Source organism: Microtus pennsylvanicus, chromosome 5, assembly GCF_037038515.1.
Source record: "Microtus pennsylvanicus isolate mMicPen1 chromosome 5, mMicPen1.hap1, whole genome shotgun sequence".
Classification (NCBI taxonomy): domain Eukaryota; kingdom Metazoa; phylum Chordata; class Mammalia; order Rodentia; family Cricetidae; genus Microtus; species Microtus pennsylvanicus.
Genome location: NC_134583.1, coordinates 54,951,122 through 54,977,497, shown reverse-complemented (window position 1 = coordinate 54,977,497; position 26,376 = coordinate 54,951,122). Strand labels below are relative to the sequence as shown.

The 26,376-nt window shown below is 45.4% G+C and overlaps 1 protein-coding gene across 1 annotated transcript in view; it reads right to left on the bottom strand.

Annotated features, from left to right (window-relative positions):
• The window catches only part of Spon1 (spondin 1), a 308,671-nt gene that overhangs the window by 116,452 nt on the left and 165,843 nt on the right, over positions 1 to 26,376 (bottom strand). The window contains exon 6 of the mRNA XM_075971948.1: positions 21,900 to 22,048. Within this exon, the coding sequence (XP_075828063.1) occupies positions 21,900 to 22,048 (149 nt within the window). The remainder of the gene's footprint in view (positions 1 to 21,899; positions 22,049 to 26,376) is intronic.

Here is a 26,376-nt window from a genome sequence, read left to right as displayed (position 1 = left end):
CACTCTCAGGGTCAATGGACTGTGGATGGAAAACATCCAGAGACACACCACACCAACTGACTTCAGAGCGGAATGTTTGCAGGCTCGTCTCTGGGAAGGCACCTTCATCAGTACAGCAGAGCACAGCTTGGCACAGGACTTACTTTGCATTTAAAGTCATGGAGAGGTAATGATCTGAGTCTACAGCACAGAGTGCACAGGTTAAATGTGACTGTGGTTCCATTTTGACACAAATGGCTTGGGCACCTCCAGTTCCAGGGGACCCCAGAACCAACCTTTATCTGATCAACCATCTTCCAGGGGCAATCATCCTTTATGTGACGAGTATTTTGAAAGAGATAACAACCCAAATCCCTCAATCTCTCAAATACTTTTAGGGCTCAAACCTATGTCAGTTAGGATTAAGGTCTGACTACATATGACTTAGAAATCAAATATCAGCTTAAAGCAAGAATACATTTATTTCTCTCTTACATAAAATGTTCCTGGGTGGTGGCTGGAGAGATGGCTCAGTCGTTAAGAGCACGGGTTGCTCTTCCAGAGGGTCCAGATTCAATTCTCAACACCCACATACTGGCTCATAACCATCTGTACCTCCAGTTCCAGGAGATCAGACTTTCTATTCTGACCTCCTTGGGTACCAGGCATGCAAGTGGAACTCAGGCATACCTACAAGTAAAACAACTCTACAATACAATAAAAATCTGGAAAGTTCTGCAGATGGAGGGCTCAGGGGACAGAAAGGGGCATGCTCTTTCTCATGTCTTTTTGGGAAATTTTACTCTCTTTTATTCTTTCTTGTTGGCCACAAGTTAGTTCCCTGATATGGATAACTCAAGTAAAGTTGGGTAAGGTCGTTTTTGCTCTGAGTGGTTATAATCCCGCTGGCAATTAGCATATTGATATGAAAATGAGTGAGAGACCAGACACCAGGCACACATTAGGAGCGCCGTATCTAAAAGCGGAAGCTGAAACTTACCCATGACTTTTTTGATTCCTGTTCGTTCAGCCCAGCCCAGCAGGGCCTTCCCCGCTAAGTGTTCTTTAGATGAGCAAAGCTAATTTGTGGGGTTGATGGTTGGCGGTTACAGAAGCTGCACTCTTCAGCCCTAGCCACTCAGTCTTAATCGTTCCAGATAAAACTCAGATATTTTGGGAGTTCTTCCAGAAGTCCACACGCTTACCCCTAAATGGGGCAAAGGTCAAGAAAATCAGTATCACTGCAGTGTGTGCCAGGGGAGGGCGGGGAATTCTGGGAACAGCTGTCACCAGTTAGAAGGGCTTCAGACCGCATTGCAAACAAGGGGACACTGGGCTGAAAAAGTGAGATACTATGGATGTGAGGGGACCAGGTTGTTGCCAAACAGGGAGCGGGAAGTAGGGCAGACTTCTCAGGAATATACAATAGAGGAATGGAGTCTAAGCGCGCATTTGGCTCCCATCCCAGCAGAGGCCTAAAAGAATTCTTCTATAGAAAACCCAAGCATGTTGTTTGTGGAGCCTTTATCTCTCTTTTTCTGCACGTGTCTTCCTTCTTACCCTATCTCAAGAGTGAGAACAGTAAAATCCCTAAGTCAGGTGGCACCTACAAGGATATGCCCAGAGTCACGGAAGCAGGAAATATGGGCAGAATGTCTGGGGACCAGAAGGGAAGATGCAACTCCTGAAAGAAAGGCAAGTGGGCTGGGTTTAAGGAGGGTGACCGGAGCAAGTAGGGAGTGGGTTCTGAGGGCACCTGACACCAGTTCCCAGTCCCATGTCAAAGATTCAGCAGTGTATGGAGACAAAATATGGGTTATGAGTTCTTACGGGCTGGACTTGAATTCTTCATCTGCTGTTGCTATCTATGAGAATATAGGCAACAACTGCCTTCCTCAGTGCCTCAGTTTCCTTCGAGAGTAAAGGAAAACAATGATAGCCCATTTCGCAGAGTCACAAAGATAGGATGGGATCATTCATGCAAAGTGTTTCCCAGTCTGGTTCTTAGTAACACCCCAGGAGTTCACAGTTGGTATTAGTAAAGTTAGGTCATACTGTAGAGCTGACAGGAGCCATTTTCAGTCACTGCGACACCATGCTAATAATAGGTGGATGAGTGTTCCAGCAAGCGAGGCTCTTTAAAACAGCCTTAGATTTAGCCCAAGCCGGAGAGAAAGAACTGGATTCCTAAGTGTACTCTAGAAGCTCCCTTGATGAAGCCACATTTAGTCTCCGTTCAAGACCAGCCAATGCTTGATGAGGAGTCTGTGCAGCGTACTAACACCTTGGTCTGGAGCTCTGCGTGGATGCACACACATGCTCCCGTCAGAAAGCTCTGTGTTTGTGAAGAGTGAGCTGTGTTTGATCTAAACCTCTGTATGGCGGTTATCCTTACACTCTATTTGCATAACTCAACCAAGCTTTGTGAAGCTGATGTGGAATAGAAAAGAATTGTGCTAGTTGTGACATCTTTGAAAGGACTCGTCCAGGGCAAGTTGTTGGAAAGGTGCCGTACAATTAATTTAAAAGAGAGTGAGGCAGCTGTAAAAGAAGTGGAGAAGCTAGATGTGGTGGTGCACGCTTTTAATCCCAGCACCTGGGAAGCAGAGGCAGGTGGATCTCTGTGAGTTCAAGGCCAGCCTGGTCTTCAAAGAGAGTACCAGGACAGCCAGGGCTGCTACACATACACAGACACATACCCACACACACGCACACACACACACACACACGCACGCACACACGCACGCACGCACGCACACACGCACACACACACGCACACACGCACACACACACACATACCCACACACACGCACACACACACACACACACGCACACACACACACACACACGCACACACACACATACCCACACACGCACACACGCACACACGCACACACACGCACACACACACACACGCGCACACACACACATACCCACACACACGCACACACACACACATGCACACACACACGCACACACACACACGCACACACGCACACACGCACACAGATGTGGAGAAGTGACACAGATTGGGATTTTGTTCTCAGATTGCTCTGTTCATGTCTTTCAGAACCAGATACATTTTCAAGAACTTTAAACTGAAGACTAAGGAAGATAAATTATTAGTGTGATATATTTGTGATTAGAGTACATTTGTGGACCAGTGACATGGCTTAGTGGGTAAAGGTGCTTGACATGCAAACCTAGAGATATGAGTTCGAGCCCTGCAGCCTCTGTAAAGCTGTAGGAAGGAAATTGATTCCATGAAGTTGTTCTTAGGCATGTGCTGTGGCAATGCACACCACCGCATCACAAACATCAGATACATATTTTAAAAATACACTAATGCAGGTTAAAATGAAATATTTGATATAGGCACATATTAATTCCTTTAATTCCTTGTTTTAATATATCCTTGTTAGGCTACAGTGATCAGTTACTACTCTCAGTTGAGCTGGAATGGAAGGCATCTGCCAAAGTAGCTACACACAAACACACACACGCACATGCACCCACACAATGTTTGATCTATAGCCTCAACACCTCGTTGTAGATTTTCAACACAACCCTCATTACTTTGTTAGCATTTCTTTTCAAAGGCATCAAGAAGGTCTTTGATAACACCCAACTCACAGCTAACAGCTTAAACAATTGAAAAAAGTGGAAACAACCTCATGACATCTTCTAGTTAAGAATCTGCCATGGTCCTAATGGCTGGCTACTGTAAGTCATTACTCTGGATCCACAGAGCTGTTTTCTCTTTAAGTCTTAAGATTTTGAACTGCTTTAGCATTTGTCATTCTATTCTTAGAAAGTCTGGCATCCACGTACAACAGCATCAAGAAGGCAAATAACAGAGCTCCCAAGCAGTTAGGCTGGGCTCAGGCTCAACACGGGCAGTTCCCGTGGAGAGGGGTTGTGCCTGCGTGTCACTGGACACAGAGAAAGAGTGCCCTGAGTGCTGAAGAGACTTACGTGGAAACATTCCGTTCAGGAAAATCTGCCAATCAAAGTGTCAAGGTATTAGCAGCCTCTTCCTCATGGTGGACTCCTCCAAAGCACTTGCATGCAAGGGGGTAAAACCTGATGTAAGACTGTGTTTTCCTGTCTAAGTTAAGAGTAAGAAAATAGCAAGAACTATGTCTTAGGGATGAATTTTTGAACACATGTAGCTGGAAACATAGTCATCCATATTTACAACCTAGAACAGTTCTCAGTGAGTGGAGGTAGGGCTTGGACACAGATCAGACCGAGGTCAGAGATACACCTGGCAAGGGCTATACATAGAAGTGAGTCACACACTCCAAAATGCATTTCCCCCTTGGGAATTGGCTTTTTATGTTTTCCTGTTTGCACTCTTTTGTGTTTATGCATGTTTACACGTGTGTGGGTGCATGTGCGCATGGGTGAGAATGTATGTGGAGGTCAGAGGTTCAGGTCAGGAATCATCCTCAACTGCTCTTCACCTTTTTCTTTGAGGTCAAGTCTTTCAGTCAAGCCCATCGCTTGCCGATATGGTTAGTCTTGCTAGCCAGATTGTTCTGGGGATCCTCTCTCTGTCTTATGAGGTAATGGGCGGGGTGCCATGCCCATCTGGAATTTATGTGGGTTCTGGGGATCCAAACTCCAGGCTTCACACTTACACAAGGAGCTTTAATCACCAAGCCCCCTCCCCAGCTCCAGCGTGGCATTTGCATCAGCTGCAGAAAGTTAAAAGGCTTGAGAAGCTGAGCTAACAGTCTCCAGGGACTGGGAGAAAATCAAATAGCTGATGTCAGATCCCGAAGAGAGGGAGACAGAGAAGTGAGCCTGTTACCGCTTTTCCTTCTGGGGTGGTTTCAGGTCTCTGAGCTTCAGAAGGAACACGATTGGCAACTGTGAGCAGAATGAGAAGCTGAGTGTTTAACCTGGGTTCCCAGCAGAGATTCTGAGAACCTTGGGTTCTGAGGTTAGAGCAGGAAGCAGAGAAGTGGTAAAGGGGCAGAGGCACGCTCAGTGGGGAGCCCTGCAGAGTGACTTTCCTCAGAACCAGGAAGATACCTCACAAAGACTGACCTCCAGCTTCAAAACACCTCAGCCCAAGGCTGACTGGGTGATCTGCTTCCTAAAAAAAGTGAACACGAAGATGCTCTGAGGGGCTGTCAGCTGGGCTTTGCAATACTTAGTATTCATTTAAAGTTTTCAATAAAAAGATGCACCGCAGGAAAATCATGGAATAAAACAGACAAGAGAAATAGACACACGGATGATCTAGATAATACTATTGTTAGCGTCCACTCTCACTCCTTCGCCTATCATGGTGTCCTTGCACAAGATGGGGTCACGAGTATTCATGGTGCATTTTGAGTTATCATAAAATCCATCTGAGGAAGAAAACCTCACTAAATATTGGTAGGGAGGAAAGTTTCATCTCAAAGAACCTAACTATGCTTGTAGTCATGATCACAGATCATAAGCCAGATGGATACTTTATATTTGTGCTGATTAAAAAGAAACTTATTAATTCTTCAAGAATTTTGTATTTTGATCATGTTCACCTTAATTCCCCTCCACAACTCCTCTCAGAGCCATTTCGACCTCCCTTTCTCCTTTGTGTCCTCTCTCTTTTAAAATTATATATCACGATCTCCAATTTTGCTGCCGCACACGCATGGGAGTGGGGCCAACTACTGGAGTGTGGTTGACCTACCAAGGGCCACTCTCTTCCCCAGAAAACATTTATTGTTCGTAGCTACTAGGTTGGGTAGGGGCTGATGAGCCCCCTTCCCACTCCATGCTGTAATACTGATTGGCTCGACACTGTGCAGGGTATGCCTGCTGTGAGTTCAAGAGTGTAGCCATCTTGTAATGTCCAGAGATACTGTTTCACACTGGTCCTCTCAACGTCCGGTTCTTAGAAGTTTTCTGCCCCCTCTTCTGGTACGGTTCCTGGCCTTAGGGAGGGGGTGTTAATACAGTCACTTATTTTTTGTATTTTTATCATGCATTTAATTTTAAAATAAACATTCCAGAGGGATAAAGCCTAAATTCTGTCTGCTCATTGTAACACATATATACCTGTCAGTGAATATTCAACAGTATATATACTTGTGACATAAAATAATATGTATATGATATTATCAGCAAGAAAATATTCTTATTTTTCCATTCTCCACCAAATAAACTTCTAATAAGTGTCAGATGCATTTCAAGGTATTTATAGGCCTATTTCGGTTCCCCCCAGTGGCACCCCAGAGAGCTACTCTCAGGAACTACAGTTCCTGAACAGGCTGCCCATAACAAATGTGGATCAATGCCTTTGGAATAGCATGGCTTTTTAGTTAATAGACTTTTGATTTTCTTTACACATTGATTAATGAAGCAGTAACTCTGTTTTTGAATTAGAAGACAAATTAAAACGTACTGTAACTGGAGCCTATTGGGAAATAGCTGTAGTTTGGAGAACTGATGGTAACTATGGAGACCAAGGGGGTAGAACAGTTAGCTTCACCAGAGAGGCCAGAGAACCATTGGGAAACAGAGGGAAAAGGCATACACCTCAATTGAATGGATGCTTCTCAGTGTGCCACAAGCCACCAGCATTTCAGACGCAGCTACATGATATAAGCCCCATGAGTCCTGCTCTTCCTCATCGTGAGCAGGAAAACTCATCTTTGAAAATGGGCTTGTGATGATTGGAAGCCACTCATTTGGAGACAGAGTTAGGTGGATCTGTCCATTGTCCTCTGAAACGACACTCTCCAATCTGTAACTACAGCTGCGTGTCTTTCCTGTCCCAAAGGCCCATATGCTAACAGCCTGTCAGTCTGTGAGCTCCTGGGGAAGCCATTAGGAGGTGGGACCTAGTGGGAGGAAGTTAGGCCACTGGATTGTACTTTGAAGGGGGAATATGAGACCTGAGCCCACCTCGCTATTTCTCCCCAGCCACCCTGAGGTGAGTAACTTGTTCTGACAAGTGCTTGCAGCCAGTATGTTTTTTCTCACCACAGGCTTAAAGACAATAGCCAATTGAGCATGGACTGGAGACTCTGAAACTCATAGAGGTTGTCTACCTGTTCGGTAGCACAAGCCATTACCATCACAGTCGGTGTGAGGTGATGCTCCCATTTTATACTTCATCTTTGTCTTCTACCTGTATTTCTATAATAGCTTTTAAGTTATTATGTTCTCATAGTTAGAGGACAATGGAGGGGGGCTGGAGAAACACCCCCTACACTTTTTTATCCATTAGATGGCAAGTATTTATTAGGAAGTCTAGCATAGATCCTAAGAAATATAGAACCTGGTGAAAATAAAATACATTTTTCAGTATGCTTGGTAAGTGTATATACCTAGATAACATTTTCAGAAATGCCTTCTGCATTTCTCTTATAGAGCAAGAGAGGGAAAAAGTCAAGAAATCTGTGTTGCACATATGTCTTGCTATTAGTATTTGGACAGTCAAGTATATACTTTGTAAGCCTCAGTTTTTTTTTCATTTAAAAATGAATCTGGTGGCCTGCAGCTGTTGTTTACCAAGAAGACAACAAACCAGGAAGTTCACATGACATGCTTTCTTCTTTCTTTAATTAAAAAGATTTATTTTTATGGATATGGGAAATTTGCCTGCATGTGCCAGAATAGGGACCAGAGTTACAGAACACTCTGAGCTACCATGTGGGTGCTGGGAATTGAACCAGGTCATCGGAAAGAGCAGCCAGTGCTCTTAACTGCTGCGCAACATGCTTTCTTTCTTTTTTCCATATTTATTTATTTTTTTAATCAATATTATTTTATTTTTCATACCAATCCCAGTTTCCTCTCCCTCCCCTCCTCCCACTTCCCCTACCTTCCCCCCACCCCACTCCACATCCACTCCTCAGAGAGCGTGAGGCCTCCCATGGGGCATCAACCAAGTCTGTCACAGCACTTGAGGTGGGATCAAAGCCCTCCTCCCTGTATCTAGGCTGAATAAAATATTCTTCCACAGGGAATGGGCTCCAAAAAGACAGTTCATGCACTAGGGATAAATACTGGTTCCACAGCCAATGGCCCAACAAAGTACCCAAGCCACACAACTGTCACCAACATTCAGAGGGCATAGTTTGGTCCTATGCAGGTTCCCCAGCTGTCAGTTCAGAGTCAATAAGCTTCCACTAGCGCAGGTAGGCTGTTTCTGTGGGTTTCCCCATTGTGGTCTTGACCCCTTTGCTCATATTATTGCTTCTCCCTCTCAACAACTGGACTCCAGGAGCTGGGCCCAGTGCTTAGCTGTGGATCTCTGTACCTACTTCATTCAGTAGCTGGATATAGGTTCTATTATGACAATTAAGGTAGTCATTGATCTGCTTACAGGGGAAGGGCAGTTTAGGCACTCTCTCCACTATTGCTTAGGGTCTTAGCTGGGGTCATCCTTGTGGATCCCTGGGAATTTTCCTAGTGCCAGGTTTCTCTCTAACCTCATAATGGCTCCCTTTATCAAGATATCTCTTTCCTTGCTCTCTCTCTCTCTGTCCTTCCCCCAACTAGACCTTCATAATCTCTTCTGTTCTTCTTCCCTATCCCTTTTTACCCTCCTCACTCCCCATCCACCCTCCTCATCCCCTTCCCCAAATTCAAGTCCAAATGGATCAAAGACCTTAATATAAATCCAGCCACAATGAACCTTATAGAAGAGAAAGTAGGAAGTAGTGTTGGATGCGTTGGCACAGGAAATCACTTTCTGAATATAACACCAGTAGCACAGACACTGAGATCGACAATTAATAAATGTGACCTCCTGAAACCAGAAGCTTCTGTAAGGCAAAGGACACAGTCAAAAGACAAAATGGCAGCCTATAGAACAGGAAAAGATCTTCACCAATCCCATCTGACAAAGGACTGATCTGCAAAATATACAAAGAACACAAGAAACTAGACATCAAAATACCAAATAAACAATTAAAAAATTGGGTACAGACCTAAACAGAGAACTCGCAACAGACGAATCTCAAATGGCTGAAAGGCACTTAAGGAATTTCTCAACATCCTTAGCCATCAGGGAAATGCAACTTGAGATACCATCTTACACCTATAAGAATGACCAAGATCAAAAACACTAATGACGGTTTATGCTAGAGAGGATGTGGAGTAAGGGGAACACTCCTCCATTGCTGGTGGGAGTACAAACTTACGCAGCCTCTTTGGAACTCAGTAGGGTGGCTTCTATGAAAACTGGGAATCAATCTACCTTAAGACCCAGCAATACCACTCTTGACATACATGGATTCCCCTGGCAAGGGGAAATAGACAACCACATGCAGTCTTTCCAAAGATTCCCCAGCTCTGGTGTTTGTTGGATGGGTTATTTCTTAAGGATTTGGATTATAAATTCACCTTTTGAATCAGTAACACAAGACATGATACAAATTTCAAAAGGCAGAAACAGAATTTGGCAAAGGCCTCCTCTCTTTCTTCTTCCACGAGTGCTTAGGTCCTCACTTGACAGGCAGCTGTGGACATAGGAGATGCCATGACACATCTTTAACAATATGATCCAGTGGATCACACATGGGTTCTCTGCAGCACAAGCTCTTCTAATGAAGCCATATGTCTTGGAAATATTTAGTAGTACATTTATATGAAATGGTTCCCTATTCAGGGAGAGTTAAGATGCCCCTTCTGTGGTGGCTTGAATGAGAAATGTCTCCCGTAGTTTCAGGTATTTGAACACTTATTTCCCAGTTGGTGGCACAGTTTGTGGAGGTTACGGGACCTTTAGGAGGTGGAGTTTTGCTAGAGGAAGTACTACAGGGATTACAGCTTCACTTCCCGACTTCCAGTTTGCTCTCTCTGTTCCTGTGTGGATGGAAATGTAATCTCAGCTTCCCTCTCTGACTATCTGCTGCCATGCCTTTCCCACCATTAGGGACTCTCTTTCTGAAAGTAGAAGCCAAAATATACTTTCCCTTAAGTTACTTCTGGTCATGGTGTCTTCTCATAGCAGCAGAAAGCAATTAACACACCAATGTGGGTGTGTGTTTCAGTGTTCAGTAAGTAGCATGTGCTTAGATATGAATATGTCTGCGTATGTGCTACAAGTCGGGAAAATGAGCCTTCTCCAAAGTCACACTGGCCTGCATTGCTACAGTGTGCATGTAGGACTGTCTGTTTCTCTGCACCACTGGCAACACACGGTTATCAAAAGCTAATAGATCAAAAGGTATTGGTTTATGGGATCAATTTGAATGTCTGTAACTGTAGATGAATTGAGCACCTTTTAAAAACATCTAAAACCCATCTAGTTTCTTTCTGAGACCTGTCCATGTGTTTATATTATTTTGCCATTGGTTTTATGGTGTTAAAAATTGACCTGTTTTGTGTGCTGGCACCTGTCTGTAATGCCAATGTGTGGGAGACAAAGGCAGGAAGATTAGGAGTTCAAGGCCAACCAGGGCTACAAGCTATTTGAGATATATACATCTGAATCAGTGATTCTCAACCTTCCTAATGCTGTGATCCCTTAATACAGTTCTTTGTGTTGTGGTGACTTCCCTAACCATAAAATTATTTCCTTGCTACTTCAAAACTGTAATTTTGCTACTGTTATGAAACATAATATAAATATTTGGTATTCAGATAGTCTAAGATGACCACCGATCAAAGGAGTGCACAGGGTTACAATGTTCTTCTGATGCCTCCTCTAATGCTCAGCCTAAGGCCCTCTTCTGACTCTCTTCAGGAACTGTACTCGTGGACACATAAACATAATTCTTAAAAATCCTTTAAAATTTCTTGTTTGTCTTATGTCTTCTTTAATGACCTCCAGGTTCTGTGGTATACTTATAAAGAATTTGATTCCACACTAAGCACTGTTTTTTTTTAATGTTTTCTCCTGTGTTGATGTATTTTATTTTAAAAGATTTAAGTCTTCATTATAACCAGAATTCATATTTTGGCTCAAAGATTGAGACTTGAAGAAAACGTCTTTTCTGTAGATGTTTCCAGTTGTTCCACTTTCCCGAGCTGGTAGGAAACTGTATTTTTCCGCGTACTTAATTAACAAAAAATTCAAGTCTATTTTTGGACTTTGCATTGGATTCTGTTGACTCGTCGGCTCATGTTCTAGCTTCGAAGTTTTAGTCGATGCTATTTTATGCTGATTTAATATTTGCTTTGGTGAGCCTCACCACTCTATCAACCCCCCCCCCCCCCCGCCGACAGTTTGTGGCTATTTCTGACTGCTTAGCTCTCCATCTCTACAGAATCAGCCTCTATAGTCAGAAAATAACCACATAGTTCTTGGTGGAACATAAGACTCTTATAAACTGAGTCCTTGTGGGGGTATTTAGTTTATAAGATCAATGTTTTATTTGTTTATATAAGTACCATTCTTGGGGAAGTTACTATGTGTGTACTGGTAAAACTGAAACAACCTGGAAGGGCAGATGGGAAATCCTGAGCAAGCCTTTCTGTTCTATTCTCCTCCCCATTGGCCCTGGAGGCATGAGTCTCTGGTGTGTATTCATCAAGCTATTCTGAACACAACTGAGTGTGGGGAGGACTCACACATATGATCCTAGTATTTCAGAGGATGAGACAGGAGGATGGCCAGGAGTTCAAGGTCATCCTAGCTATAGATTGAGTTCCAGTCCAACCTGGGTGACAAAGTGAGACCCTTGCCCCACCCCCACCAAAAAAAAAAAGGAAATTCTTTGCATGCAAAATTCTCTATGTGCATACAGTCAGTTCACTGTGACCCAGGTGCCTTTCTCCCCAGATGGCTGCACGCTACACACTGTTTGACTCTTCCCACCTTCAAATATGAACTGAGGAGCATTCCATGTAGATACAAACAGATCAGTCCCATGCCCTTTAAGAGCTACGTGGTTCTTGACTATACAATGTAGCTAGAACTTAAAATGTCCTCTACTGATGAAACTCTTACCCTATTTCTACCTCTTGATTTTTAAACAATGTTGTAGCAAACATCTTTATTTTTATACCTTTATGTGAGAACATTCCTAAAAACACTCCCCAGTACAGAATTACCAGCTAGAGCAACGGTTCTCAACCTTCCTGATGCTGGGACCCTTTAATTCAGTTCCTCATGCTGTTGTGGGGGCCCCCAGCCATAGCATTACTTTTGTTGGTACTTTCTAACTTTAATTTTGCTACTGTTAGGCATCATAATGTAAATATTTTTTTGAAGATAGAAGTTTGACAAAGGGATCACAACCCACAGGTTGGGAACCAGTGATCTAGAATGGATAAAGATGAACTCATAACTGACAAGCACGGAAGTGTGTGTACTTGTATGTCTCATACTTAGGAGGTTGAGGCAGGAGTCTCCCAATTCAAGGCCAGCCTGGGGTATGCAGTGAGATGCTGTCTCAGCAAATAAACAACGCAAACAAAGAAGCACACTGACAATACAAATATCTTTAGCACTGTCTAACTATGTCGTTACAAATGGCTATGCTAGAAACAGATGCCTTGTTTTTATTGCTACAATAAAAAAGACAGCATACAACTTTAACAAGCATTGCTGTATTGTCCTGCACATCTTAAGACAATTTATCAATTATCTCCCACTTGAATTTGCCTTTCATTGGGACTACTTTGTTTCAGTTACTGTAAAATCAGATTTTTCTTTCAGTTAAATGCTGGGTAAGTTTTGATCAAATAAACACCCCTACCCACTTCTCACACAGATTTTCAGAATTCCCAGGAACTGGTGCTGTTGGGTAAAGGTTTGTGGCATGAGAGCCATTGCTCAGAGGACGCCTGCACCCTTCTGGCCTGGGGCAGCCTGTGCTACTGGGATTTCTATTTGTCTTCAGCCTCAACTGAAGCAAGATGACAGCCTGGACGCTCCTGTCCCCAGCATCACCCATGGAGTGTCAATTGTGTATAATTTTCTAGTCTCAGCTTCTCTGTTTTACAGCTACAGCAAGAAAATGAAGACACAAGTGCCACAGATGTTTCCCAAGGAGGCTGCAAAGGAGAAATCCCATCCTGCAATTCTCCAAAGTGCAGGGCTACAATGTTCTTCTGATGCCTCCTCTCTTACCATACAAATTCACTCAAAGTCTTTTTTGGTTCCCCTTCTCTCCCTGTTTTTCAATCCGGCTATTCAACTACACTTCTTACTCATGAGAATTCCAAGCCCACCTTGTCTCCTGGCCCTGCCTTTCCTTTTCTAGATTTTCTTCTAGAACAACAACAACTTCTTCTTCTTCTTCTTCTTCTTCTTCTTCTTCTTCTTCTTCTTCTTCTTCTTCTTCTTCTTCTTCTTCTTCTTCTTCTTCTTCTTCTTCTTCTCCTTCCTCTTCCTCTTCCTCCTCCTCCCCTTCTTCTTTTATACACTATTTACTTCTTTTGATTGTGTTCCCACCCAATAAAACCAAATCATTCCCTCTGAAGGGGAAGATGGATTACAAATACTCCTGATTAATTTTTATATCCCAGTTGTAAAAACAATAATGCTCAAATGCCAAGCCAAGCATCACTCACAGACTATTCCATAGCCAACAGCTCTGCCCCACACTGCCAGCATTCCCATTTGGGAATGGAAACACTGAGGACCCCTGGGGTTTGGTCATCTACTCAAGGTAACAAACTTCAGTCACATTAAAATCACCCACTGGCCCTGCTCTATTTCCTGGGTCCGTAAAAATGGGAGGCACCAAGTCTCAAGGGCTCAGGAATAGTCTCAAGTATGTTTCTGCCTAATGCCCTATTTTGATCTCTGCTTGTGTAAATCCATGTACTTCAGTCTTCTACTGTCCCTTGGTCCCACCTCAATCACTAAACCAACCTCTAGACCTGGCATCATGTCATCAGGCTGGCAAAGCTCAGCACCGTGGGTTTCTCCTTCACCATCCCTCCCAGCTACAGTGTTGACAAGCTGCCTGAGTCCCTGCCCTTTGGCTAGGGCTTTGTGATTCACTCTGACCCTTGTTGGTCTATCACTGCCCTGGAAGACTTTTACTTGCAATTCTGTTCTCACCATGAATTGCCTGTCTGGGGGCCTGTATGCAGCTGTGGGCCAGGTTGCTGATTGGACTAGAGGCAGATCCTGAGGCAAGGCATCGGTGCCAATGATCTACCTGCTTCTGCTATATGTCACCAGTGCTGCCCAGCTAACTGTGGGAGGATCCCATGGCCAAACTTTGGGGCTACGGGCACTTGAAGTGGAGGTGGAAGCTCTACCAGTGGGGAAAGAAAGTGACCCAAATGGGCACAGAAAAGTCCATGGGACTCTGGGTGGCATGGAGGAGGGTGATCATGATCATCTAATTGGGGGCTTTCTAGGTCCAGCTTTTGGGAAGGGGCTCTCCTTGGCTGTGTATAGGCTTGTCTCCTCATGGGTCCCAGGAGCAAAGTTCCCCTTGTATTTGGGCCAGTTTGAGTAGGTGCCAGCCATAAAGACTTCACTAGTTCACCCCTTCCGTGTGTGTGTGTGTGTGTGTGTGTGTGTGTGTGTGGCTTTTGAGACAAGATCTTTGTAGGTAGCTGAGATTGGCTTGAAATTTACTAGTTAGCTCAGGTTGGCCTTGAACTCATGACCCTCTAACTTCCATCTCCTGGGTGCTTCAATAGCAGGTATGCCCTACCATTATGTGATGGTTTTAATTACAGAACAGCGATTAAAAGTCTCAAAAGCAAAAATCATATGAACTGTGTGATTTGACAGATATGTGTCATTTCTAGCAATTTATAAGAGGTGAGAACAGAGATTTAGGTACCATAACCAAATAAACAGTTTTAAATTGGAAACACTTCTTGTTTATTGATTATCCTGTGTTGAGTGTGGGACTTCCATTGGCTGGGAATCCCTGAGACCAATCAATTGAGCCTATATCGGAGCCCACCCTGACCTGACCTCTCCTGCCAGGGAAATCCTGAAAGCTCAGAGAAACGTGAACTATGCAATGACTCTCTAGGACAGTGGTTCTCAGCCTGTGGGTCATGACCCCTTCTGAGGCTTGAATGACCCTCTCCCAGGTGTCACCTAAGATCACTGGAAAACACAGATGTTTATATTACAATTCATAACAGTAGCAAAATTACAGCTACGAAATAGCAATGAAGATAATTTTATGGTGGGGAATCACCACGACACCAAGAACTGTATGAAAGGGTTGTAGCATGAGGCAGGTTGAGAACCTCTCTAGGGCTCTAGCAGGAGGGGTGGACAGCCAAAGTTCACAGGTGTCTGTAGGACACTCAGTAAGTCACTCCAGATGCTAGCTGGGTGCTGGAGACATCTGGAATCACAGAGAAGCAAATGGAAGCCCAAGGATCTCCGTCCTGCCACGGACACACCAGAAATGCTGGACAAAGAGAGAAAGACACATTTCTAAAAATACAACTGGGTTTAGAAGAATCGCCTGACCGCCGGAGATGAGGAGAAAGTGTGACGGAACAGGAGCCCGAGTGAGGAGCTGTAGGTGCCGGGGACTGGGACTCGGGCTCAGGATCAGAGGCCAAGGTTTGAAAGTCCATGCACGAGGAAGAGAATGGCCATCACATGCTGGTAGGAAGTGAGGCAGTGAATGGTACTCCTACATAGGACAGGCTGCTTTGAGAGGAAGAGAAAGGCCATCTCGTGTTTGTAGGAAGTGAGGCAGTGAATGGTACTCCTACATAGGACAGGCTGCTTTGAAGGACTGCCCCATTGGTGAACATGGGACAAGAAACCCCGCCATCAGGCCTTTGGGGATGTGGGCACCTTTCTGACCTGGACCTTTGGGTTCTCATATGCTCAGGGGCAGAAAGTCCTAGCATATTCCAGCTGTGCAGTGTGCAGTCCAGAACTAAGAGATGACAGAAGACTCAGGTGGGACCAGGAGAAGGAAAAACAAGGTCACCCTGGGAAGATATCAGCTCATGAGGGTTTTTTTTTAATTTAAAATTTTTTAAATTTATTTTTCTCTCCAGATAAAAAGAAAATCCCGTGGGAGGCTGATAAAGCACCCTAAAGCAGAAAGGAAGCTAGCGAGAGACAAAGCAGTTGAGTTGAAAGGAAGAGATGTTCCTGTGGTCCTGTGGCTACAGACACGAAGCTAGACCTCGTCCTTGTCTAATGTTGCAGAGGTACAGCAGCCGGGATAGGAACGGACTGGCACGGAAGGAAGCAGAGACTCCGGCAGTGAGGAGGCTCCACCCAGTTGGGCACAGTCTTTGGAGAAGAGAAAGAACCGAGCAGAGGTGGGTCAGCCCAGGTCAGGGACAGCAACAGGAGCTCTGAGGCTCCAGAAGAGGAACAGCAGACCCACGCTTCCTAGAGAAGGCACTGCTGAACTAAGACCAGGAGCTGTGAGCTAAAAAGAGCAGAGGAAGAAGGGAACAGACGCTATCAAGGTCTCGGTGACTTAGAACGGCAGTCACTCAAAACCACCGCAGTTCAGTGCGGGCTTGTACATTTCCAGTTGAGGGCAGAGAATTCCCTGAGAGAAACAAAAGTGCCTGTAGGGAGACATGTGTGCGCATGTGCGCATGATCGCGCATGTGCATGAGCCCACCTTTCCTACCGCTACCACAAATTTCTTCGTAGCAGAGACAACATCGTCCTCTACCCCAAACCTACTCTTCTTTGGTGCAATTGCCCACTCATGCCCTCTCTTTTTTTGCCACACGGCCCCTATTTTCAGTTCTGCACGCACAATAAGATATATATCTGGTCTCAGGGCCTTTGTGTATGTTTTCAACTATACATAACATTATTTACCCCCTATGCTTTCCTTTTAGGCCACAACTTAAATGCTTGTTACCCAGAGTAATCTTCTCAATTCCCACAAGTCCTTCTTACTCCTAGGCTTCATTAAGTCATTACCCACCTGTTTCTTCCCATCCACCACAATTTGTAATTGTTTACTAATTATTTATAAGCCCCCCTTATTTGCCTTGCTTGTGCTAGGCAAGCTCTCTCCTGCTGAGCCACACCCCAGCCCTATCTCTTCCTTTTCTTGTCTCTGTTAGAATGTAGGCTCATGAAGGAACCTCTGCCCTTTTCTCGCCTTCCTCCTCCCAGTCTCCTCTCCCATTCCTCCTTCTTTCTGCCTCTCCCCCCCACCCTGGAGCTGAAGGGGCTCTTTAAAAGGAAGTGGTTATGATACTACCCGAGGGATGGCATGAGCTGAATTTGATAAAGCTGACCATGGGCAGCAAGGGTAATTGGAAGAGGACTTGAAGGCAGGGCCATCAGGAGACTAGTGCTGATGTGTTAGGGGTGAGCAGGGTGACGCCCGTGGACTGAAAGGAATGAACCTTAAAGAGGAGGCAGATGCTGGCGTGCGGTGAGTATTGAGGGCAGCACTTGGCTCTCTAGCATGGGTAACTGGGTGAATGGACACCACGTATCCAGCAGGGAAACAGACACCCACTCAAAATTTGCAGCTGCTGACTGACAAGTGGCCGCAGTGGGGTAAGTGTCCCTAAGCAATGAGCTTGCATCGTCTCTCTGGACTCTATTCCTACCTGGAGTGATCTTCCAATTCCTCCTCCTGCCTCCTCCTGCCTGGGGTTACCCATCAGTGGCCTGCCAGGCTAGCCAGAGCCTCATATTTCTTGTCATAAACATTATTGTTATACTTTTATTAGTGTGCATAAATTGCATGCATCCACAGCATTCGATGTCATATTTGAATACGTGCATCCAGTGTGCTAATCAAAGCCAGCCGTTATTTATCTCCCCTCCCTTCCTAACTGCTCATCACTATTCTGCACTGAGCTCTACTTCCTTAAGTGTCTGTTCATGAGGGAACATATTCTATCTGACTTACTCTACTTAACACAGTATCCTTCAGTTCCATGCAAACCCCTCTCACTCTACCCCCAAATCAACTCAAAACAGACCAAAGACCCAAAAAAATAAGACTGCAAACTAGGAAACTTCTGGAAGAAAACAGCGAGAAACAGTTCAAGATGCAGACAACAGGATAACAAAATGGGATTGCATCGACTGAACAAAATCACACTGCAAAGGAAACAGACAACAGAGCAGACAGACATCTCCAGAACATGAGAGCACTTCACCAACTGTTCATCTGACAAAGATTAATATACTAGCTATTTAAGGAACACAAAAATTATGAACAACAAATCCATCTAGTCATTCAAATTCAAGATCAGAAAATAGGGTTGGAATGATGGCTCAGCCGGTAAGGTGCTCTCTTTGGGAGCTTGAGTCTGATTTCCTGCACCCACATAGGAAAGCTGGTCATACACTTGTCATCCCAGGACGGGGGAGACAGAGACAGGAGGAAACAGAGCTCACAGGCCAGTTAGTTTAGCCTAATTGGTGAGTGCTAGGTCTCAGTGAGACACCCTGTCTAACAAACAAGGCGAGGGCTCCTGAGAAATGGCACCCAAGACTGACATCTGTCCTTCACTTGTATGTACATATATGTAGGTACTCCTGTGGATATTTGTGAATATCCCCAACACACACACACACACACACACACACACACACACACACACACACGAACTGCAGAACTTCTCAAAAGAAGAAATACACATGGCTAACAATGACAACTCTGTTATTTACAATCCCAAGGCCCCATTAGGCCCCAGTGGCCTCTCTTCTCCTGAAGAAGGGGTGCATATTCTGTGCCCAGAGTCTCCAGCCTGCAGCATCATCACTGCCAAAGCCTCTGTAGTAATTTGTCATCAGTTTTCTTGGGATTTTACAGTTACAGTAACAATAAGCTTTGGACCCAACAGAATTGTGGTAATTCCTCACTACTAATGTGATTAGTATTTTTGTTCGTTTGTGTTTGGAATCCATTAGCATAAAATTTATATCCAATAATACCAATTGTGGTTTTTAATACTTGTGAAAATGGCTGTGAAGTATAAGTCCCTAATAAGGAAAGCACTTTTTTTTTTTGTGGGAAAAGAAATTTTAGTTGCATCATGGCTGGAATGGGGCTCTTTGATGGAGGATATAAAGTACAAAGGGCTGGGAGCAGAGTTTGTTGAAGTTTTCAAACAAGCCCTCTGGTTACGCAGAGGACATATTTCTATTCTAGGAGGATCCGTCTTCTTGCTCCTTTTTATGTTGGTTCCTCCCTGACTTACAGGAAAATGTAAGTTGTGTGCTTGCAGGGAAGGATATTTAAGGCCGTGAATCTATTGGAGCTGAAAGGACCTTGAAATCACTGAACTGAGCTGGATTTTCAAGGAACTAGGAGAAGGGTGTCATGGCCAAAGATAGGTGCCATGGCTAGCTGAGGCTCCATTCTGAGTTGGTAAGCAGTGGGATGGTGGGGTGCGGTTGGGCAGGTCCATGGGTGAAAAATGTCTGTTTAGTATCATGGGACCCATGCTGTGAAATTCACAGCATTTGCCATGTTGAAATCTTCATCAGCTTTGGAACAAGAGTTCCATGTCTATTTGGAGTCCTACAATTCATACACCAGATTCTGTGCATAGATGTTGGAGCCAGACAAACTTGGGTTTGAAGTCCTGGGCTTTTCTATGATTGACTGCACCTTCTCCTCATCTGTAGGACTTGAATACTAACATGGTCCTCTCAGACTTGGTGCAAGGAGGGGTAATGAGAGATATCCAATACACAAGAGGCTGGGGACACGGTCTTAGGTAGACACACAAGCCGGGAGACTTGCCAGCTGGGTCATGTAGGCTCCCTATAGCCAACTGGTTAGGCTCACACCACAGACGCATTTTCTGAAGTGGGGTATTCTAAGTACTGAAGTCCTGCCCATGATTCTCAACCTGTCATGACAACGAGACTTTATGTTTACCAATAAAATATAATACCAGTTTAAATTTTTAAAATTTGTTGTTGTTGTTGTTGTTGTGTGCGCGCATGCACATGTGTGTACATGCCACAACACATATGTGGAAATAAGAGAACAACTTTAAGGAGTTGGTTCTCTTCCTTCATCTTTACATGGCTTCCAGGAATTGAATTCACGTGCAGATCTCCAGGCTTGTGTGGCAGGTGCCTCTACCTGCTGAGCCATCTGTCTGGCTTGTAACCTCAATTTTGAATGCTTTCTGCATATGTCTCTAACTACAGGACCCTCTCCAGAATGTCAACAAGCGAGACTGGCCCTGGTGGGAAGACACCTTGGTCTTGAATTCATGGACCAGCTTCATCCTTTCTTTATAACAAATGGCTTTCAGCATCCCATTCCTCAGAGCTGGATGATCATGATTTCACGCCTTAGAGCTAGGAAATGGACCTTTGGGATTCCAGACAAAGGGTCCTCACTGGCAAGTCAGACACACTAGCACCAACGTGAAAGGTGTTGGGCACCGTGGACCCTCAGACCCTGAATTTTCTATGATCCCTTGCCTGCCGGAGTAAACAGCTTGTTTTCCTGTGCTTACAGCTGCTCTGGGCATGAGATCCTCATGAGTTCCTGATGACAGGGGAGTGGTTTCCAGTGGGCTTGCAGCTGAAAAATCCCGAGAGCTAGGGCATGGCCATTAGTCAAGGAGAGCGCTATATAAGCTGTCCTGGAACACAATAAAAGGGGGCATTCTTGTTTCAAGAGTGACCCATGTCTCTGTGTGGTTTTAATCCCCAAACCCTTGCCAGATGGTGGTTCCAGGTGGTGCAGGCACCACAGGAGGGGGCACTCATGACTTGGCTATAGCCTGAAGAGTTACGCCATTGTGAGGCATGCCTGAGTCAGAGAAACTGGGCAGTTAGAAGGCTGACACTGTGGGCTGGAGTTGGGGCTCAGTTAATAGCATGGTGCCCTAACACACAGGTTTGATCCCAAGCACTGCACAAAACTTGGCATAGTGGTGCATGCCTGCAACCCAAGGACTCAGGAGGTGGACACAGGAAGACTGAGAATCCCAGGTCATCTTCAGTTACAGAGAAGGGTGATTTGATAATTAATACCCTGCAATGTTAAAAAGTTTAACCAAACCTTTCATTGTCTCAATCAAATAGAGGAGACTTTGAATCAAACACCTAGCCTGTAGTCCAAAAGGATCCCCGGGGCATCATGGAGGAGCAGGGTGACTTCAGCTGTATCCAATTCAGGATTGTGGGCAGCTTGGAGGCCAGATGGTAGACTTCAGGGAAGCCCTGGGTCTGGGCTCTGCTCACTCAGTCCACTCAGCCTCTGATCACACACCCATCAGAACACAACAGGGGCGCCATGTATCTGGGCCCCCCTCCATCATCTTGGGACACGCAAGGCAGGAGGAAGGAGAATGGCGGCCTCTCAGTGACCTGCACTGTGCAATGGCCACACCCCAAGCACAGCTCGGCTTTCTCTTGTCCCAGACAGCTGGGGTCAGTGAGGCATGAATGCCTGAGTAGCTCTCTCATGCCGGAGGGGCTTCTGTGGGAACAAAACTGCTGTTCCTGCAAGACCCTCTTCTCAACCTCTATTTGCTTTTGATGAGGGATGGCCCATTGTCAGGTAAACACATTGACAAGAATAATGGGTCATTCATTCTGCTTCCCTCAGTAGATGCTAGGACCTCGATAATGGGGCAGCTCCGGACCCCTGGGCTCACATGATATGGCTCACAGGAGTTGTATCAGCACATGACGATTCTGACTAATGACCAGCAAATTTATCAGACATCAGGCGCTTCAAGACACTGTTGCAAAACACCACATGCCAACACATAAAGCGTCTATTTTCAGAAGCGACAATTTGTTTAGACAGCTTGAGCGTCATCCTCCACCCTTAAAGCCATAGTATGAAACCATAAATCACCCTTTGCCCTCTCAGGAGACCAGAAATCTGTCATCCCAGCAACCGGTCGACAGCGGCATTTAGCATACAGAAGCCAGAGGATGCTTGAGTTCAGGGAGAGAAACTGAGACTCCAATGTAGCCCAGAAAGCCCTCCTCAAGAACAGACACTCTACCGCATATTTCAAAGTCCTGGAAGTGAAACCCAGGGATGCTCTGACCTCATTTCTAGCTGTCGGCTTATCCGGGAGCCTGTTCTTACCTGTTGTCGAATCTCTTCCTCCATTTTCACTGGTGAGCCCAGTTCAGCAACTTGTTTGACACCTTCGCTGGCGTACCCTCCATACTCCCACAGCACATAGTTCTTGGAGTGGGACCCGCCAATGATGGCAGACCAGTGATTGGCCCGACCTGGAAGTCAATCAGGATGCAGATGTCAGTGCGGATGGGGCTGAAATTTGAACCTCCTCAGTGATGGGGAGGAGGGGAAACTTGAAAGGCTCAGCCAGTACTGATCAGGTATTGCTCTGTCTTAATCCAACACTACTTAGGGATTAGGCAGAATCTCTACTAACCAGAAGTCTGGAGATGATGCAGAAAAGTGAACAGCAGGCACCTCAAGGAGACAGTCTAAGACACCTCTGTCTAAGGGGTTCTCTGAGAGGGGGCCAGTTGAGAGAATTTGAAATGTTGGTCAAATTTGTAAGGCAAAATAGAAAGGAAGGGTTACTTCTGGCAGCTCAGAAACATGGATTAACAGTGTGCTTGGAGAACCATCAGTAACTCAGCGCTGAAGTGCTGCTGTCAGTGGAGAATTAGGAGGTGATGTCATGGAGGGAGAAGAAACCTGCTCACAGAGGGTACCACTCTCAGTGCGTTGGGATGCCATCAGAGAAGATCTGTAAGCCACTGAGGGGCTCTGATCAAGGGAGTGATGTGACTGTATTTGCATTTTAGACAAGTCACCCAGGCAGCGGGGGGGGGGGGGGGGCATGCAGCGGAGGGAGCAGAATGGAGGGGAGATCTTGGGAGGTGAGCAAAGAGCAGAAGCTGAAGTGTGGGTGGGAAGAGGCTTTCATTCTCAGGACTTAACATGGCTTTGTTCCGTTGACTTTATTACATTCCCAGATGAGGGGTGAGCGGGCTAGCCACATTCAGAGGGTGGGGTGGGCAATCTGGGTGTGTGGTGGCCTCCAGACCACAGTGGATTGGCGATGACAATCACAGAGGGATGGTGGGCAGTAGTGGGGTTCAAGAGGGATCTCAGCAATATTTGAACAAGACCATAATAGAATGTGGCTTGAGGGTTCTTATCAAAGTTGCTAAGGAAGTGAAGAACAGGGAATTGATACTCAATGCCAGTACCATGCTGGGCTTCTTTTTAGACACAAATACTATAGAGTGTAGATGCAAATACTACAGAAGTGTCACATACATTTCATAGGACTGGCTCAATTTTCAGTCATTCTTTGGCTGGTTTTACAAAGTCTTAAAGAACCCTTACAGGCACAGTGAAGGGGAAAATTTGAGTTAGATAAACCCAAATGACACTTTTGGTTAACCATTGTATGTCCTGGAGTAGGCAGAACTCTTCACTCCATCCCATCATATTCAAGAAGGACTTTGAAGAGGCTTGGTCTCTTTATACAGCAGCCATCACTCCCCAAAGGCTTCCTACTCCAGGGGCACACCAAGTACATGCACATAAAGCCAAGTAGTACCCTCCAAGCCTCCTGAGGGCAGCCACACCCCTCCCAAGCAGATGACATCACCTCGTGGGTCAGTCCAATTGTTGCTATTTCTTATACATCGGAGAAATGCAACCTTCATGTTTATCCCCAGAAAAGACAGGTGGAGACGTGACCAGCTCTTTCTATAACTCATTTCCTGGGCAGTAAGAAAGGCTTAGCTGTCATTTAACTATGAGGATACTTGTAAAGGCATAGCCTGGTAATCCACGGTGATCCTTTGCTTGTAAGATAAACACAGGGAGATGGACTTCAGCATCTCTTGCTTTCCACCATGCTGTTCCACTGAAATGTCCCCTATGTTAAGGATTGTCCTAGCCGAGATTCTGTACCTAAGGAGCATTATTGTTTCCTCTGTACTGTCTTTCTTGGCTTGGATCACTTTTGTTCCTCCTTTGTGCTTGTCCTGATTAATCTCAACTGTCAGTGTGATAAAGTCTAGAGTCATCTGAGGGGAGAAGCCCAGGTCAGATTGTGAGCATGTCTTAGGGGGACTGTCTTGGTTATTAATTGATGTAGGATGATCCAGCTCATGGTGGTGGCAGCATTCCCTAAGCAGGAAGTCCTGGGCTGTCTAAGAAATCTAGCTAAGTGAATGAGTGAGCCAGCAAGCAGCATTTCTCCATGGTTGCTGCTATAGTTTCTGTTTGCTTTATTGCCCTGGCTTTCCTCAATGACAGACTGACAGTACGGACCATATTTACTATCACTGTAGACCTACTAGGGTGTAGACTCATGAGGGAGTCTGTCTTCACCCCTGTTCCCGAGGTGCGCTTTCACCTCATGCTTCCAGCAGCATTTTACACAATCAGATGAAAAAGTGCCATGGGCACAATTTAATTCAACACAGTTAAATTCAAGTTCAGTGCAGCACGGACCCTGACTTCTACTAAACCAAGGACTCCGCAGTGCTCTCTGCTGTTAGAAAACAAAGGCCGATAAGAAGGCATTGAGCTCTTGAGCCACGGGACAAGGGTTCCATCCCCGCATTCCCATATTCTAGCTGTGCAAACTCTCAAACTCAGTTTCTTTATGTGCCCACATTCCAGCTTCCTCATTCATACTATGAGAACACTTACCACACTGACCTTTTAGGAGAGTTAAATGAAATTATTAAAAAATGAGATGTTATCTATACATGACATCAACCCGGGACAGAGCAGACACTCAATAAATATGGCTTCCCCATTTTGTAGCTGTTGGAGTAGCTTAAAAAATGAGAAAGACTTGAAGCCTACCCTTACTTCACTATGAGAAACAAACATGTATTATGACAGAAAGAGGATGGGAATGAGCATGTTCATGGGGAATCAGAAGATGGATCCAGATGGGTCTCTCTACCTTACACATTCAACTCCCATTAGCTAAGTGCCAAACACAGTGGCAGGCCATAATGACTGACAGGAATAGGACGTGGCGCTTGCCCTGAGGGACTCACAGTCTGGGGTGGGGAAACAGATGGAAGAGCAGATTAGTTCATCAGGGTTATCATACAATAACACAGGGGATGAAAGAGACAACTCCAAATTCCTTAAATGCAATGACTCAAGGTCGAGAAGCCTGTGCAGAGAGGCAGGCACCCCCAGAGGGGGCTCTGTCTTCGACTCTCTTGCTCTCTCGACTAAAATTCACTCTGTGCCTTCAACCTGCTAAGCACCGCAGTGGTTAGTTCCCCAGAGCGACTTTGCAGAGCCTGCCTTCAAATTTCAACACAGTGGCATCAGTTCAATAAGAACTCTGCAAGGCGCTTGGCTAGGGCGAGGGGCAAGACGCCATCCTCAGGGGAAGGGGGCAAGGCAAGCACCAATGGGAAGACAGCTGGTGTCAAAAGGGGCATCCATGCAGCCAAACATCAATCACTCAGCTGCAGATCAGTACAGGGAAAGGGACAGGGTGACCTGAAGCCCGAAGCTTCAACCTCTGAGAGATTCAGTTCCCCTTTATTTATGGATTTGTTTGTTTGCTTCATGTGATTCTTAGACCAAACCCCAGCACCTTCCACACTGTAGGCAAGAACCCTATCATTCACTGAGCTACACTCCAAATTCTCCTCTCTTTTAAAATATGGGTAACAGTTACAAGTTTGGCCATCTCTCTGAGTTGTACAAAATAATTGGGCTGATTTGGAAGGAACTAGGAAAGCCATAGATGTTCTCTGCATGGCTTCAGATAGAGACCTCCATTGGAGCATTCTCATTATTACTCCGGGGTGGGGTTTGGGGAGGAGAGACAAACAGAAAGAGAGAGGGGGGGGGAGGGAGGGAGGGAGAGAGAGAGAGAGAGAGGGAGAGAGAGAGAGCATATGCCCCATGGGAATGCACAAGAATCTAGGAGCTGGAGAGATGGCTCAGTGGTTAAACGTTGGCTGCTCTTGCAGGAGACCCAGGTTCAGCTTCCATCACACGCATGACATCTCACAACTGCCCGTAACTCCAGGGGTTCTGACACCCTCTTCTTGTCTCCCTGGGTGCTGCATGCACATGGTATACACACACACACACACACACACACACACACACACACACACACACAGGCAAACCACGCACATGAACTCGCAAATATACAATCTGGAGACAGCGGGGCCAGACAGTGGTGCAGCTCCTATCCTGTCCTGAAGGCCTGAGACCTTTCTAAATGCATAGTTCTGCAAGTCACCAGTTGGCTCAAGACCCAGGAAGACTCAGTGTTACAGCTCAAATCCAAAGACGTAGTAAGGGAAGGGTGATATCACCAGACTCTCAGTGTTGTAACGAGGCTGACGTCCATTAAATAAAAATAGCCAATAAAATTAAATCTGAACAGAGCAGGACAAAGCCAGATCAGCTTCTGGAAGGCATGATGGCCAAGAGGAATGTGTTTGGGCGACTGGGTGGCAGTGAGAACCAGTAGGGTGAGAAGACAGGAATACTGGGTATAAAAATGTCTGAATCTAGAATCATCTGGATGGGACCCAGTAGCATGGTACTAGTAGAATGAGGTGGTCGATAGATT